We start from the raw sequence: 14,045 nt of genomic DNA, 5'->3' as shown, positions 1-14,045 counted from the left end.
CGCTCAGCAGAAGAGGAAGAAACAAAACAGAATGACACAATCTGTTACAGAAGAGATACACGAAAGTCTTCTAACGTCAGAAAATGCCAAGCTTTTGGCACTTGGCATGGTCCCTATCTTACCTACAAGCTCCACACCATGTATCCCAAATAGAAAAGACTCCCTAACTGACACACTGAGCCCCCCCATTCAGAGGAGAAGACTATTAGTGAAATGGGCGTCCCAACTGTAGATCAGATCCATGCTAGTTACCTAGGCTGATCACATGACTCCTTCACTCCCAAATACGAATGGACAAATGTTTGCCAGATATTGGAGGAAAGTGAAAGAGAAGATCATGATGAACAAACAGAACAATTTCTGGAGGAAAAAACAACTATAACACAGGAAACGGAAGAGAACAGTACCAAAAACTACAAATTCATATTCTCAGAATTTTAAGGAAGACAATGGGTTTATAAAATGAGAACAGGGTGCTGTGAGAGGGAGCAATTAGAGAACAAGAGAAAGTCCTTGGAAACCGAAATATTTTTGCAAAGTTAAAAACTTAATAGATACCAAGTGCTCAGGTCAAAGTCACCCTGCCTCACCCAGGCTTTGAGGGAACGTGGGTGCAGCGTTCGTGCCCCGCCCACCCCACGCGACCTCTTCCGGTAACAGAACCGGAAGCCCACCGCCTAACTCCCATAACGGACCCCATTTCGGGTCCATCCCAGAGCCGGCATCCAGCCATCTGCCACCCGGCTCGGAGCCCAGCGGCTCCGGCCACCCTCATCGCCCACCCTGGGGATACTCCGAGGCCACCGCCGCCTGCGGCCCTGCAGGGCCCGCTTCCACACCACCTTCCCCTTGGCCTTCAGGCCCGCCAGGCTGCCCGCGCCGCCCGCCATGCTGCCCGCGCCGCCCGCCATGCTGCCCGCGCCGCCCGCCAGGCTGCCCGCGCCAGCCGCCATGCTGCCCGCGCCGCCCGCCAGGCTGCCCGCGCCGCCCGCCATGCTGCCCGCGCCGCCCGCCAGGCGGCCCGCGCCACCCGCCATGCTACCCGCCAGGCTGCCCGCGCCGCCCGCCATGCTGCCTGCGCCAGCCGCCATGCTGCCTGCGCCAGCCGCCATGCTGCCTGCGCCACCCGCCATGCTGCCTGCGCCAGCCGCCATGCTGCCCGCGCCACCCCCGAAGGTGCGCCAGAACTACCAGCCCGACTGCGAGGCCGCCGTCAACAGCCATTTCACCCTGGAGCGCCACGCCTCCTCCGTGTGCCTGGCCGTGGCCTTTTACCTCAACCGCGACAACGAGGCCTTGAAGCACTTCACCGGGTTCTTCCTGCGCCGCTCCCACGAGCACAGCGAGCGGGCCCAGGGCCTGATGCGCCTGCAGAACCAGCGCGGGTGCCGCCTCCACTTCCAAGACATCAGGAAGCCAGCCAGTGACGAGTGGAAGAGCGGCCTCAAGGCCATGTGGTACACCTTGTGCCTGGAGAAGCGCGTGAACCGGAGCCTGCTCGACCTGCACCAGCTGGCCACCGACAAGAGCGACCCCGACCTGTGTCTCTTCCTGGCAACTCACTACCTCGGCCAGCAGGTGGCGTTCATCAGAGAGCTGGAGGGTCATGTCACCACCCTGAGCACGATGGGGGCCCCGGATGCTGACCTGGCAGGGTACCTCTTTGAGAAGCTCACCCTGGGCGACAGCGACAAGAAGAACTGAGCCTGGACTTCCCCAGAGCCACGGGGTGACCAGAGCCCTGGTCACCGTGCCTGCCATGCAGACGGCAATAGTGCCCTTGCAGAAGAAGTTCCCTTAAGTTTTTTTCTTCCAGTTCTGCCACTTCTTCCAATAAAGTTATTGGTTCATAAATAAATAAAGGTCTCTGGTTGATTCATGTGGGCAAATCGCTCACTTTTTAAAACAGGTATCCAGGAGGCTCTCCCCCCACCCATGCCCCACCCATAGGCAGGTCAGGATCTCCACAGAGGGAGGGAGAAGGCGTTCCATGGGGCCCTGGAAAGTGCGAAATCCATCTTCCCCTTATAAACAATGTGGGTATATGGGGGGTGGTGAGGTGAGGCCCTGCTGAATGCGGGTGCCTGCGAATAGCAGGAGTATAAAACCATGGTATAAAAATCACAGTAGTGTTGCTTCTGGAGGAAGAATGAAGGGAATGGGATGGGACAGGGATTAAAATAAAGGGTCCTTAAACTTTACCTGAAAACTTTGAGTTCACTAAAATATGTAAATGTTAGTGTTTGTTGATTCTGGGAAGCAAGATGGAGACCCCAGAAGCCAGCTTGGCAGGGTCCCTCTTTGACAAGCTCACCCTGAGCGACAGTGATAATGGTAACTGAGCGAGCCTCAGGCTGGCCTGCACACAAACGTAGGGGTGACTCCCTAGTCACCATGCTGGACATGCATATTGCCCTTACAACACATGCAAATGTAGGCTGTTTTACCGTACTCTTTCTTCCATTACGGTAACATGGTACCCCAAACCCCAAATTACCTCAATAGAAGGAGTGAAAAATATAAGGTCCAGGCTGAAGGTCAATTTGTGATGTTGAATATCAAGTAGCATAAAGCTCTCTGAACGTTAAGCCAAGTTACTCTGACTCTGGCTGCTTTGAAGAATGTAGAGGATGAGGAGAGTTGAAGCTGAAAGACCAGTTAAGAGATAACTGTAGCAGGCCCAGAGAGACAATGGTGGCTTGAACGGCGGTGTTGGTAGAGGAAACGAAGAGATGCAGGCAAATTTCAGATGAACTGGAGGAGTCTACAGGAGCTGCTTTATGGACCAGAGGTGAGGAATGGGAAATGACGAAAATCATCATCTAGGCTCAAGCCTGGATTTGAACACCCTGGCTGATGGTCGTGCTATTTATTAATCTGGGGGTATTTGCAGGGGGACTCGAGGAGCTGGGAAGGCATGTCATGTAAAATCTGAGATGCCTATTAGATACCCAAGTGCAACTGTCATGCAGGTAGCCAGAAAAATGAACCTGGAGCTCAGGGGGCATGTCAGGTTTGGAAAAATACATATGGGACATATTAGCCTATATATACATAGATGGGTTGAGGTCATGGAGTAGATAAGCTCACCAGAAAGGAAGCAGAGAGATTATGGCACAGGCGGCCCCAAACCCAGAGCAGCCAACACTCAGAGGATGGGATGAGACACTGGAACACCTAGAGAGCTGCTGGTCCCACTTGGACCACTGCCTCATTCCAGACTGTGGCCACCTGTGTCTGCTCAGAGTTTATCTCAAGATCAGCCTGTTCTTAATCTCAGTGTGGTCTCTGGTTTCTCCTTTCTAGAATGTGGAGAGGCATTAGCCTATTACCTTGTCTTCTTGACCATAGGTAGAAAGACAATTATTTCCCAGTAAAAGGATTTCCCAAGGAAACGACAGACCTGCTTTTCTATGTTTGTTTGTTTGGTTTTTTTTTTTTCTGTTCCCCTTTTAAAACTCTTCCCCTCTCTCAGTCCATTCTCTATTTGAGCAGATGAAATCTGTTCCCATGTAAGCCCTAAGGTTGTCTAGGTCTGAGAAAAAATACTCAAAACGTATTGTTTCGTCTGTGTCGTGTACAGTTTACAAAGGTCAGAGAAATTTTCAGACTTTGTATCCTATATTCAAAGACACACGAGTAGCTTGAGTCATTTTAGAGTTAACTAGATTGCTTTCAACATTTACTGAAATATGAACAAGTTTAGCTAAGGAGTCATTTCTTTCTACATTTCCCCATAACTGTGCTTCAATACTTTCTTAAAAATGAGGATTATGGTCCTTTGAGTTTAATTTCCAGAAAAATGGTGTTGAATGGTATTTCCCCCTTTACTCTTTTTAGTCAAACTTGTTTTTTTCGCTCTTTCTCTGTCTGCTTTGAGGTCCCTGCTCTCTCTCTGATACAGTCTCAATACATACATACATACATACACACACACACACACACACACACACATATATATATATATATATATATATATATATATATATATATATGAAAACTGTTCTCCTCTAGATATGAGGAAGCACAGGCTGAGCAGCTGTTTGTGAGTGTTTATAACTATAAATTGTCTGAAGATCCTTCTTACTCTCCTGTTTTGGAGAAACAGTTTGGTGTCTCGGATCCTTCACCACAGGTTGGCTGGATTCAAATCCCAGTTTAGCCACTTGCTAAATTGGGGGAACTTGGGCATGTTATTTCACTTCTCTGCGCCTCAGTTTCCTCATATGTAAAACAGGGATAATAAAAGTGTCAACCCCATTGGAGAAAATATTTGCAAATGATGCAACTGACAAGGGCTTAATATTCAAAATATACAAACAGCTCATACAAGTCAATAACAAAAAAAACAAACAACCCTATCAAAAAATGGGCAGAAGACATTTCTCCAAAGAAGACATACAGATGGCCAAGAAGCACATGAAAAGATGCTCAACATCACTAATTCTCAGAAAAATGCAAATCAAAACTACAATGAGGTATCACCTCCCACCAGTTAGAACGGGCATCATCAGAAAATCTACAAACAACAAATGCTGGAGAGGGTGTGGAGAAAAGGGAACCCTCCCGCACTGTTGGTGGGAATGTAAATTGATGCAGCCACTGTGGAGAACAGTCTGGAGGTTTCTTAAAAAACGAAAAATAGAGCTACAGCACGATCCAGCAATCCCACTCCTGGGCATATATCTGTACAAAACTATAATTCGTAAAGATACGTGCACCCCAGTGTTCATAGCAGCACTATTTACAACAGCCAAGACATGGAAGCAACCTAAGTGGCCATCGACAGATGAGTGGATAAAGAAGATGTGGTATATACATACAATGGACTATTACTCAGCCATAAAAAAGAATGAAATAATGCCATTTGCAGCAACACGGATGGACCTAGAGATTATCATACTAAGTGAAGTTAAGTCACACAGAGAAAGACAAATGTCATATGATATCACTTATATGTGGAACCTAAAATATGATACAAATGAACTTATTTACAAAACAAAAACAGACTCACAGACATAGAAAACAAACTTATGGTTACCAAAGGTGAAGGGGGGAGGCGGTATAAATTAGGAGTTTGGGATTAGCAGATACAAGCTACTGTATGCAAAACAGGTAAACAACAACGTCCTACTGTATAGCACAGGGAACTATACTCCATATCTTGTAATAAACAATAAGAAAAAAGAATATGAAAAAGAATATATATGTATAACTGAATCACTCTGCTGTACACCAGAAACATATTGTAAACCAACTAAATTTTTTTAAAAGCATCAACCCCATTGGGTTGCTGAGATTAAATGAGTTAATATTTTCTAAATACTTACAACAGTGCCTGGCACATATAGTACATATATTACTTGTAAGCCATCATTTATCATCATTACCATCATTATCATTCACTTACTTCTAAGTTCATCTGTGGTGTTTATGATTTGTTGATGAAAGGATTTCACATTTATACTTTGCCACTAGGGGTCTCTCTTGCATTTCGACCAACTGTGTCACTCTGCACATCACGAAGGAGAAATCCTTCCTAGCTGCTTGGCTGCCAGTTGCTGCCAGGCTTCAGGAGGGTAGATTGCTGTTTTCAGTGCCCCAAACTCAGGCCCAAGCCTGGAGGTGAGTTCTGCTGTGACAGCCCTCTGTGGTAATTCCCCATTTGTCTCAATCAGCCTCCCCTTTAAATCGGCCCCTAGGACAATTTTTTTGCTTATTCTTCCCCAACCCAGGTTGCCTGAGCCTCCCTCCTCTTTCCATCCTGAACTACAGTCCACTCCTCAGAGGTGGGAAAGACTGAACGGATGAAAAGCTCATCCTGATCCCACCCACCTTCTGGATGTTTGGACCTGAAAAGGAGAGGAATGCGTGGATTCGCAGGGGAGAATGGGCAACAGGGCTACTGATAACATAATAACAAAAACTTATGTCACCACGCACTTGATTTAGCCCAGAGGTTCTCAAGCTTTGCTGCACCTTAGAGCCACCTGGGAGTTTTTAGAGCTCTCAATGCCCAGGCCACCTCCCAGACCAATTACATCAGTCTCAGGGGCAGGACCTAGACATCCCAGGCATTGAAAGCCAGTGCAAGCACCTTGCTACTCAAAATGTGGTCCCTGGACCGGCAGGTCAGTGTCATCCGACAGTCTGTTAGACATGCAAAATCCCAAGCTCTACCTCAGACCTACTGAATCAGAATCTGCATTTTAACAAGACCCCAGGTGATGAATAATATGCACATTGAATTTTGCGTAGCATTCTTCAGCATCCTATTTGTTAAACGTGGCTGCACCTTGGAATCGCCTGGGACGCTGGAAAATAACACTGCTGCCTCGATTTAACCAACTCACTCAGCCATACCCTCATGGAAGTACCGGACCAAGCACAATAAAAACATACCAAGCACAAAAAACACCCGAACAACAATGATTGAACCGACAATTATTGATCACACACACATATTTACATACTAGCTTTTGCGCAATGTGCTGTTTTGTCACAAACTGGTGTTTTTAGAGTACGGGCTGGCAAACCACAGTCTGCAAGCCAAATCTGGCCCCCAAGGGTTTTGATAAACAAAGTTTTACTGGAACACTGCCGCACCCGATCAATTACCTATTGTCTGTGGTTGCATACTCGCTACAACTGCAGAGTCAGTCATTGCAACAAAGACCGTGTGGCCTGCAAAGCCTAAAACGTTACAGGAGACCTTTGCCAAGCCATGTTTTACGGTAATTTGCCACAAGCCCTGAAGTCATCTCAAGCCGTCAAATATTTGAAACTTTTCACCTGTCTTTACGCAGCTCTTTGTCTTTTCCCGTTGCCTTCCATTTTTCTGTCACTTTCAATGAATATTCTAGAATGGCTTGGATGTTTATAATATTTTATACACATCCCGAACCCTCACACTCCCCAGAATTGTAGTTGTCACCTTCCAGACTGACATCTTTGCGTATTTCAGCAAGTCAACCTGTCAACTTTCTTTGTGTCTTCAGTTTCCTCGGCTCCACATGTGGCTTTGTTAATTAAGGGCCAGCAGTCATCTCTCTTCTGGGAGCATCAGAGTGGGACTAGCCATTTTGATTCTCCATAATCACACATTCATCACAGAAGCTGTTTAAAGTGTACTCATTTTTAAGTTACTGCAATCTATTCCAATCCTTTTTCTTACTGTGAGGCATTTAAGTTTCATTAATATGCAAAGCGACTGCCTTGCCTGAGGACGAATAGACTCCTTCCCTTTAATCTGTATTTTAACGTTTATTTTTTGGTAACATTACTTTTGGTTTACCACATGTTATATCTGATATTAACTATGCCACATGCAACGAGGAGATTTATTCTCTTTTTTTTTTTCTGTGCGCTAATTCCCTGGGCATGGTTTTTTTTCTCCCCAAAGTTTAATCCTTCTATAAAGTTGACGGAGAAGTAAAAGTTCCACCTTAAAATATTTTTTAGAACCATAATTCAAGAAATACACCTAAAATAAAACATTCTAGGAGGGAGCATTCATGCAGCTTTTGAAATCTTTAGCCAAATAGCCCAATTAAAATAGCCAAGAATGTTTAGCCAAATTCTTTCAACAAATTATCCTGGATTCTTTGCAGTTTTCTGCGCTGTGCTTGGCACTAGGAATAGAATATGACTAGGGCACAGTTCCTGCTCACAAGCGTGGTGGAAAAGATGGACACACAGAGAGAGAGCACCAATCTATCTGAGTAAGATGTAAAAGAGGAGGCTTACAAGGTGCCGTGTGAGTGCAGGAGGGGAAAGGGGTCCAAATCTTACCTGGGTCGTAGGGCAACGTCCGCTGTGGAGGTAACACTGAGTCTTCAAAGAGGAACTGGAGTTCTACAAGTGGAGAAGAGTGGAAAGGGTATTTTAGCTATGTTCATTTCCTGCAGAGGAGCCAATAGAGTGGGAAAGGTTACAAATTCAGGAGTGCACTGGGATACAGTTAATGAAAGAAGACCCAGAGGAGACAGGGGAGAGGCAGTGGATTTACGTGACACAGGAGGAGGGAGAGTTTTTTCCCTTTAAGGAACTCTACCAAAACTCCTCTCTCAAAAGTAATCACTGGCTTACTAATTCACATTACCATTAGTCTCTTTTCAGCACTTGCCCTGCTTGATCATTCTGTAGTTGTTAACAGTGTCCTTCTTTTCTTACCTTCCTTGTCCTTTCGCGGTTTACCTAAGGTTTATCTACGGAGAACTACATAAAGCTAACCATCCTCCTGCATTCTGCTGTTGGCTTCTTCAACCCTTGTTCAATATATATTTCCCCTCCAATTCCGCCACATCCATGGGCCAATCTTACTCTCTCTCTCCCCCCACTCCTGGACGCTTCCCTTGACTATGACATTTGCACAGCCATCTGTGAGACATCTCCTTCTGGATGTCGCCAGAAAACTCAGATTCCACAAGTCCCCAGATGAACTCATTGCCCCTTCACTAAACTCCCCCTAGATTTGCCACACCTTCTGGTAGTCTCACAAGTAAAACATTTCAGAGTCGACCCTAGACTTCTGGCCTTACTCAGTCTGAACATCCCTTTCCTCTCCATTAGCTCTCCTCTTACCTGACACCCCCATCTTTTTCAGGCTCTAATCATCTATGACCTAACAATGTCCATAATCTCTGTACTTGTCAGGGTTCTTGGTGGCAAACCACAAAATTGGACCCTGGCTAATCAAAACAGAAAAGGCATTTTTAGAAGGATGTCTGGTAGCCGACGAGGAAGGCCGTAGAACTTTGCTCAGAAAATGGGAAACATCATATGGAGTCGAGCCTTGTCTCCCATCTGTCTTTCTTTGCTTTTTTTTTAACATCTTTATTGGAGTACAATTGCTTTACATTGTTGTGTTAGTTGCTGCTGCATAACAAAGTGAATCAGCTATACGTATACATACATCCCCATATCCCCTCCCTCTTTTTTTTTAAATCTTTATTGGAGTAAAATTGCTTTACAACGGTGTCTTAGTTTCTGCTTTATAACAAAGTGAATCAGTTATACATATACATATATCCCCATATCTCTTCCCTCATGCGTCTCCCTCCCACCCTCCCTATCCCACCCCTCTAGGTGGTCACAAAGCACCAAGGTGATCTCCCTGTGCTATGCGGTTGCTTCCCACTAGCTATCGGTTTTACATTTGGTAGTGTATATATGTCCATGCCACTCTCTCACTTCGTCCCAGCTTACCCTTCCCGCTCCCCGTGTCCTCAAGTCCATTCTCTACATCTGCATCTTTATTCCTGTCCTGCCCCTAGGTTCCTCAGAACCATTTTTTTTTTTTTAGATTCCATATATATGCGTTAGCATACGGTATTTGTTTTTCTCCTTCTGACTTACTTCACTCTGTAGGACAGACTCTAGGCCCAACCACCTCACTACAAATAACTCAATTTCGTTCCTTTTTATGAATGAGTAATATTCCATTGTATATATGTGCCACATCTTCTTTATCCATTCATCTGTTGATGGACACTTAGGTTGCTTCCATGTCCTGGCTATTGTAAATAGAGCTGCAGTGAACATTGTGGTCCATGACTCTTTTTGAATTATGGTTTTCTCAGGGTATATGCCCAGTACTGGGATTGCTGGGTCATATGGTAGTTCTATTTTTAGTTTTTTAAGGAACCTCCATACAGCTCTCCATAGTGGCTGTATCAATTTACATTCCCACCAACAGTGCAAGAGGGTTCCCTTTTCTCCACACCTTCTCCAGCATTTATTGTTTGTAGATTTTTAATGATGCCCACTCTGACTGGTGTGAGGTGATACCTCATTGTAGTTTTGATTTGCATTTCACTAATGATTAGTGATGTTGAGCATTCTTTCATGTGTTTGCTGGCAATCTATATATCTTCTTTGGAGAAATGTCTATTTAGGTCCTCTGTCCATTTTTGGATTGGGTTGTTTGTTTTTTTGATATTGAGCTGCATGAGCTGCTTGTAAATTCTGCAGGTTAATCCTTTGTCAGTTGCTTCATTTGCAAATATTTTCTCCCATTCTGAGGGTTGTCTTTTCGTCTTGTTTATGGTTTCCTTTGTTGTGCAAAAGCTTTGAAGTTTCATTAGGTCCCATTTGTTTACTTTTGTTTTTATTTCCATTTCTCTAGGAGGTGGGTCAAAAAGGATCTTGCTGTGATTTATGTCATAGAGTGTTCTGCCTATGTTTTCCTCTAGGAGTTTTAGAGGGTCTGGCCTTACATTTAGGTCTTTAATCCATTTTGAGTTTATTTTTGTGTATGGTGTTAGGGAGTGTTCTAATTTCATTCTTTTACATGTAGCTGTCCAGTTTTCCCAGCACCACTTATTGAAGAGCCTGTCTTTTCTCCATTTTATATTCTTGCCTCCTTTGTCACAGATTAGTTGACCATAGGTGCATGGGTTTATCTCTGGGCTTTCTATCCTGTTCCATTGATCTATGTTTCTGTTTTTGTGCCAGTACCATATTGTCTTGATTACTGTAGCTTTGTAGTATAGTCTGAAGTCAGGGAGTCTGATTCCTCCAGCTCTGTTTTTTTCCCTCAAGACTGCTTTGGCTCTTTGGGGTCTTTTGTGTCTCCATACAAGTTTTAAGATTTTTTGTTCTAGTTCTGTAAAAAAAAAAAAAGCCACTGGAAATTTGATAGGGAATGCACTGAATCTGTAGATTGCTTTGGGTAGTACAGTCATTTTCACAATATTGATTCTTCCGATCCAAGAACATGGTATATCTCTCCATCTGTTTGTGTCACCTTTGATTTCTTTCATCAGTGTCTTATAGTTTTCTGAGTACAGGTCTTTTACCTCCTCTAGGTAGGTTTATTCCTAGGTATTTTATTCTTTTTGTTGCAATGGTAAATGGGAGTGTTTCCTGTCCTGACATTTTTCCCCAAACAGGAAGGGTGCTCAGATGTTGCGCTGCCCAAAGTGATAAACATATCATCTAGTTTTTTCTAACCCTCGTTTTGTAGATGCTATTGGTGCTCTGCCCAGATCAATTGGACCAGCCAGGACAGCCAAACCCCCCGCTGCTTGTGAGTGCTGTGGCTGACAGCTTACATCTGTGATGTTCTCAGGAGTGCCCTTGGCTAACTGGGATGGCCAATGATAGAGGCACAAGAGCCTGAACCCTTTGCCCTGTCTCTGCAGTGAGATTTGTGCTCCAGAATCTGTCTTGTGTCAAGCCAAGGTTAGATTTTGCCTAAGATCATATCCTTGCTTGACTCCTTCTCCTGCCCTATTCGGCTTCCCTTACTTGTGTACAGTTTTCCCCTGAGTATAGTCCTTCAATAAACCCCTGTCTCAGGCTCTGTTTCCAGAAAACTCAACGTAAAATCCACCCTTAAACAGAGGCAATACAACTCCTACTTCATTTCTTTCAATCGCACTTACCACTCTGTATGATAATTCTTTTATACACATGCACATTATACACATTCCTTAATAGGCTATAGAATCCTTGAGGGCAGGGAATATGTGGGGTTTTCCCCCCTCTTCTTAAGTACTAGCATACATGTAATAGGAACTTTAAAAAGAAAAATGGTAAGCTGAACCTAACTGAAAATAAAGGCCAGATCACAGTGGATTAAAAAATGAATAGAAGTGAGAGAGTCGAGACAATAAATGTAGTGGTAGGCTATTCTTTCCAATGTCTAAATGTCGTTATTGGCTTACCTATTTTATCCCCCTACTAGACTGTGGATGATAGAGCAAAAACAAGTTTTTAGTAAGTAGTCTCTGGCCGAAAGGATTTCATAACAAGACATAGAGTTTATGCAATCTGGTTAATTTCCCAAAGGGGTCAGATTTATTCTTTCTTTTCTAGTTTCATTATTACCTACTCAGGAAGGGCTCAGGTGTAAAATTTTGTGACTTAGCAATTTGTTCCATTCGAATGTCGGAAAATAAGCCTGGATGGCCAGGATGAAGGATTTCACCCACTGTGTTCGCATATTTCAAACCTATATTCCTTATCACTCACCTGTTATGCACAATTACTTCATATTTGGCATATGATTCCAGTTTTATTACCATGTTGGCTCAAGGGTAGGAGTCTGTGTGTGATGGATATGAGACAAAGTTTACTGAGCATTTATTATATATAGAATACGGTTTTATCGATTGTTGGGGGTTAGACGGTTGACAAGAAAGAATAGAAAGTGTCTCTATGCAGAAGGAGCTCAAGCTAGCTAGAATCATGGCATCCACAGCGTAGGATCACATACAGAGGACCTCCATTAACCAGTTTCAAATTGATTAATAATTAATGCTGAGCCTGTAAGATCCAAGAGGGTATAGCACAATGGGATGATAAGCAAGCACCGGGCCAATCAAGAAAGAACATCTTTTGGAGAGAAATTTTCAAGTGTGCGGATGAACCTCATTTTAAAAGACACTTTCTATATTTGCAAATGAAGCAACTGACAAAAGATTAATCTCCAAAATACACAAGCAGCTCAATATCAAAAAAACAAACAACCCAATCCAAAAATGGGTGGAAGACCTAAATAGACATTTCTCCAAAGAAGGCATAGAGATTGTCAACAAACACATGAAAAGATGCTCAACATCACTAATCATTAGAGAAATGCAAATCAAAACCACAATGAGGTATCACCTCACACCAGTCAGAATGGCCATCACCAAAAAATCTAAGAAACAATAAATGCTGGAGAGGGTGTGGAGAAAGGGGAACCCTCCTGCACTGTTGGTGGGAATGTAAATTGATACAGCCACTGTGGAGAACAGTATGGAGGTTCCTTAAAAAATTAAAAATAGAACTACCGTATGACCCAGCAATGCCACTACTGGGCATATACCCTGAGAAAACCATAATTCAAAAAGAGTCATGGACCACAATGTTCACTGCAGCTCTATTTACAATAGCCAGGACATGGAAGCAACCTAAGTGTCCAGCGACAGATGAATGGATAAAGAAGATGTGGCACATATATACAATGGAATATTACTCATTCATAAAAAGGAACGAAATTGAGTTATTAGTAGTGAGGTGGATGCACCTAGAGTCTGTCCTACAGAGTGAAGTAAGTCAGAAAGAGAAAAACAAATACCATATGCTAAAGCGTATATATGGAATCTAAAACAACGGTACTGATGAGCCTAGTGGCAGGGCAGGAATAAAGATGCAGACGTAGAGAATGGACTTGAGGACACAGCAGAGGAAGGGGAAGCTGGGACGAAGTGAGAGAGTAGCATGGACATATATACACTACCAAATGTAAAATGGATGGCTAGCGGAAAGCTGCTGCATAGCACAGGGAGATCAGCTCGATGCTTTGCGACGACCTAGAGGGGTGGGATAGGGAGGGTGGGAGGGAGGCTCAAGAAGGAGGGGATATGGGGATATATGTATACATATAGCTGATTCACTTTGTTGTTCAGCAGAAACTAACACAACACTGAAAAGCAATTATACTCCAATAAAGATGTGAAAAAATACATAAAATAAAAATGGTTTTATCTATGTCCAAAAAAAAAAAAAGTAAAATAAAATAAAAGACACTTTCTCAATATTCCTTTCTAGCCCATGCCCTCCTGCTCATTTTTACTCTAGAATTCTCAAGACATGATTCTGGACATGCTATAACCAAACACGGGGACAAACTGAGTGGGTGGTGATCAGTCTGGATTTCAGGCTGAGCTGCTGCCGTTTGGTGAGATGCCATTGGTCCAAGTTCTGACCCTCGTATTCACAAATACATGGCTTTCTTTTCCTCAGTGAACCCAAATGAGAACAGTTCTACATGAGGGATCAGCAGGCTTTTTCTGTAAGGCGTAAATATTTTAGAATTTACAGACCTATGGTCTTAGTCACAGCTATTCAACTCTGTCACTGTAGTGTGAAAGCCACAAAGAATATGTAAATGAATGGGTGTCGCTGCAGTCCCAATAAAACTTTATTTATAAAAGCAGCTGGCTGGTCAGATTTGACACACAGGTTGTAGTTTGCCAATCCCTGTTCTAGAAGATTGACTTACACCAACAGTATTTCCAAGAGTCACTAATCAGCCAGATAAGACTCACATATAA

General features: G+C 43.7%; 1 protein-coding gene across 1 annotated transcript; it reads left to right on the top strand.

Annotated features, from left to right (window-relative positions):
• Positions 1–1,035: 1,035 nt before the first annotated feature.
• On the top strand, positions 1,036–1,704 carry LOC132357045 (ferritin heavy chain-like). Its single transcript, XM_059910364.1, has one exon. It carries the CDS (start codon positions 1,036–1,038, stop codon positions 1,702–1,704), a length of 669 nt encoding a protein of 222 aa, XP_059766347.1.
• Positions 1,705–14,045: the final 12,341 nt, after the last annotated feature.

Source organism: Balaenoptera ricei, chromosome X (genome assembly GCF_028023285.1).
Source record: "Balaenoptera ricei isolate mBalRic1 chromosome X, mBalRic1.hap2, whole genome shotgun sequence".
NCBI classification, from domain to species: Eukaryota; Metazoa; Chordata; class Mammalia; order Artiodactyla; family Balaenopteridae; genus Balaenoptera; species Balaenoptera ricei.
The sequence above is the reverse complement of the archived record's forward strand: the minus strand, read 5'-3'. Positions and strand labels throughout refer to the sequence as shown.

Coding starts and splice junctions, on each gene's coding strand:
- LOC132357045 (XM_059910364.1), top strand. CDS start 1,036: ATGCTACCCGCCAGGCTGCCCGCGCCGCCCGCCATGCTGCCTGCGCCA.